The sequence below is a fragment of the Triticum aestivum genome, chromosome 6A (assembly GCF_018294505.1).
Source record: "Triticum aestivum cultivar Chinese Spring chromosome 6A, IWGSC CS RefSeq v2.1, whole genome shotgun sequence".
NCBI lineage: Eukaryota > Viridiplantae > Streptophyta > Magnoliopsida > Poales > Poaceae > Triticum > Triticum aestivum.
This window is the reverse complement of record NC_057809.1, coordinates 29423504-29425710: the sequence shown is the minus strand read 5'-3', so window position 1 is coordinate 29425710 and position 2207 is coordinate 29423504. Positions and strand designations below refer to the sequence as shown.

At 61.2% G+C, this 2207-nt stretch overlaps 1 protein-coding gene across 1 annotated transcript; it reads right to left on the bottom strand.

Annotated features, from left to right (window-relative positions):
• Positions 1-210: 210 nt before the first annotated feature.
• Positions 211-1874, bottom strand: LOC123130124 (hydroquinone glucosyltransferase-like). Its single transcript, XM_044550072.1, has one exon. The coding sequence runs from the start codon at positions 1814-1816 to the stop codon at positions 329-331; it is 1488 nt and encodes a 495-aa protein (XP_044406007.1). The 5' UTR covers positions 1817-1874; the 3' UTR covers positions 211-328.
• Positions 1875-2207: the final 333 nt, after the last annotated feature.

Below are 2207 nucleotides of genomic sequence, written 5' to 3'. Positions count from 1 at the left end.
ATGATGGGGCAAGGGCATGTGGTGGGCCGAGGAGGAAAATCCAACAACGCAAACAATGAATCTGTGTAGACGTGTTAGCCATAGATCGTTGGGCGATCGAGCGGTACGCAAGCGACAGGCCGAAGCTTCGGCCGATCCGCCGGCACATAATGTTTCCCAAAAACAAAAGAGTGATCGGCCAAATCGATTTGGTTTTCAGTGCGAGGGAGAGAAAAAATAGTGTGATGAGACGAAAATAAACTGTGGATCTCAGCCTACCAAATCCCGTTTTAGGAGTAGAGACATGGTGATCGGTGGCTTGCAAACATAGTTTTATTTTCCCTTTCCTCTATTTTTCGTCACTAGAAGTAGAAGATTTCCACAAAGCTGTGACCTTGGCTAGTGCAAGAGTTGAAGAACCATCCATGGCTAGCGTACGTGTGGCTCTGTCTCTGAGCTCACCAACACGCTTCCTCATCGTCGTTGCTTCGTCCCCATCCATCACACGTCGGATCACGCTCACGATCTCTTCCTTGCAGACAAAGCCGTCGCCGTTGCCAGGTCCGGCGGCGTTCAAGCGGGCCGCCACCCCTGCGTGGGCCTCCAACATGGCAGCGTTCATCTTCTGCTCGGCGTAGAGCGGCCATGCCACCATCGGCACTCCATTGAGGATACTCTCCAGGCTCGAGTTCCACCCGCAGTGCGTGACGAAGCACCCGACGGCGGCGTGCGCGAGGATCGCCGTCTGCGGTACCCACGACAGGAGGACGAGCCCCACCCCCGCCGTCCTCTCGGCGAAGCCCCTCGGCAGGAAGCCGAGCGGGTCGTCGTCGTCTCCTCCTCGCCCGGTTCCGAAGAAGGCGCCGTCCGCCGTGTCCTCGTGTGGCCGCTTTGCCGCCCAGATGAACGGACGTCCGGTCGCCTCCAGCGCGAGCGCTAGCTCGGTGGTCTGCCGCCGCGTGAGCGTGCCGCCGCTCCCGAACGAGAGAAACACCACGGAACCACGTGGCTGCTGGTCCAGCCATGTGACGAGGCGTGCGTGCTCCGGCTCCCGGTTCACGCCGACCGGCCTTGTCCAGACCAACGGCCCGACCGCGTGCACCGGCATGTCCTTCACGCAGTCCGTGCCGCCTTGCCCCACCGCTGGCTCCACCTCACGGAACGTGTTCACGAGAATCCCGTCGACTCTCGCGGCGTCCTTGGCCAAGGACAGGAACCCGGAGTACGTGTCGCTGCTCCGGTCGGCGAGCATGGCCCCGGGAAGCTCGCGCGCGTGAATCGGCACGCAGCCCGGCAGCCTGATCGGCCCCGTCGCGTCCCGGTACTCCCCGACGAGCCCCGCGTCGAGCTCCGGGAGGTGCAGGAACAGTGACAGGAGCATCCACGGCGAGGTGAAGAACATGTAGCACGGCACGCCCAGCTCCGCCGCGACGTCGCGCGCCGGCACGCTGGCCATGTCCACCACGAGCGCGGCGAGCGGCGCGGTCGCTGTCAGCGACCAGGCGATGCCCCGGACGTGCGGGACAGCGGAGAGGGCGGCGTGCACGACGCGTCCGCGCACGGTGGTTGAGGGCGGCAGGGCGTCCGCCGGTGGCGCGGGCAGCGCGACGAGGTCGACGCCGTCGGGCACGGACGCGGCCAGGGCGGCGTACTGCTCCGAGGGGGCGTCCGTGGCCGCGGCGAAGAGGAGCGTGGCGGCGAGGCCGTGGTCGGCGACGAGCCGGCGCGCCAGCTCGGCGAAAGGGATGAGGTGCCCCATGCACGGGCTGCACAGGAGCAGCACGTGCGGCCGCGCGCTCGCCGGCGACGGGTCCTGGTTGCCTGGCTCGCCGCCCATGGCGCCGTACGTGCGCGACGTCGTGCCGAACAGCCGGTGTTGGGAGCAGAGTGGTGTGTTTTGGTTGTTCCCGTGCTTGGCTCACTTGGTTGTACGATGGGAGAAATTAGAGCAGCTGTCCCTTGTGTGGCGTCATGGTTGGCATCGCTTTAAGCCAACGGGAGGTAGTGAAGAGCTACAAGTTAAATTTGGCATCTCGAGGAGTTAACCGTTGCTGTAGTTTGCTAGTCGGATTTATTCAGACAGCATCTTCATAACGGCTACTCCCTCCATTTCTAAATATAAATCTTTTTAGACATTTTAAATGAAGTACAACATACGAATGTATTTAAATATATTTTAAAATATAGATTCATTTATTTTGTTTTGTATGTAGTCATTTGTTGGAATG

Bases quoted from the DNA above. Each gene is read 5' to 3' on its own strand.
- LOC123130124 (XM_044550072.1), bottom strand. From the start codon at position 1,816: ATGGGCGGCGAGCCAGGCAACCAGGACCCGTCGCCGGCGAGCGCGCGG.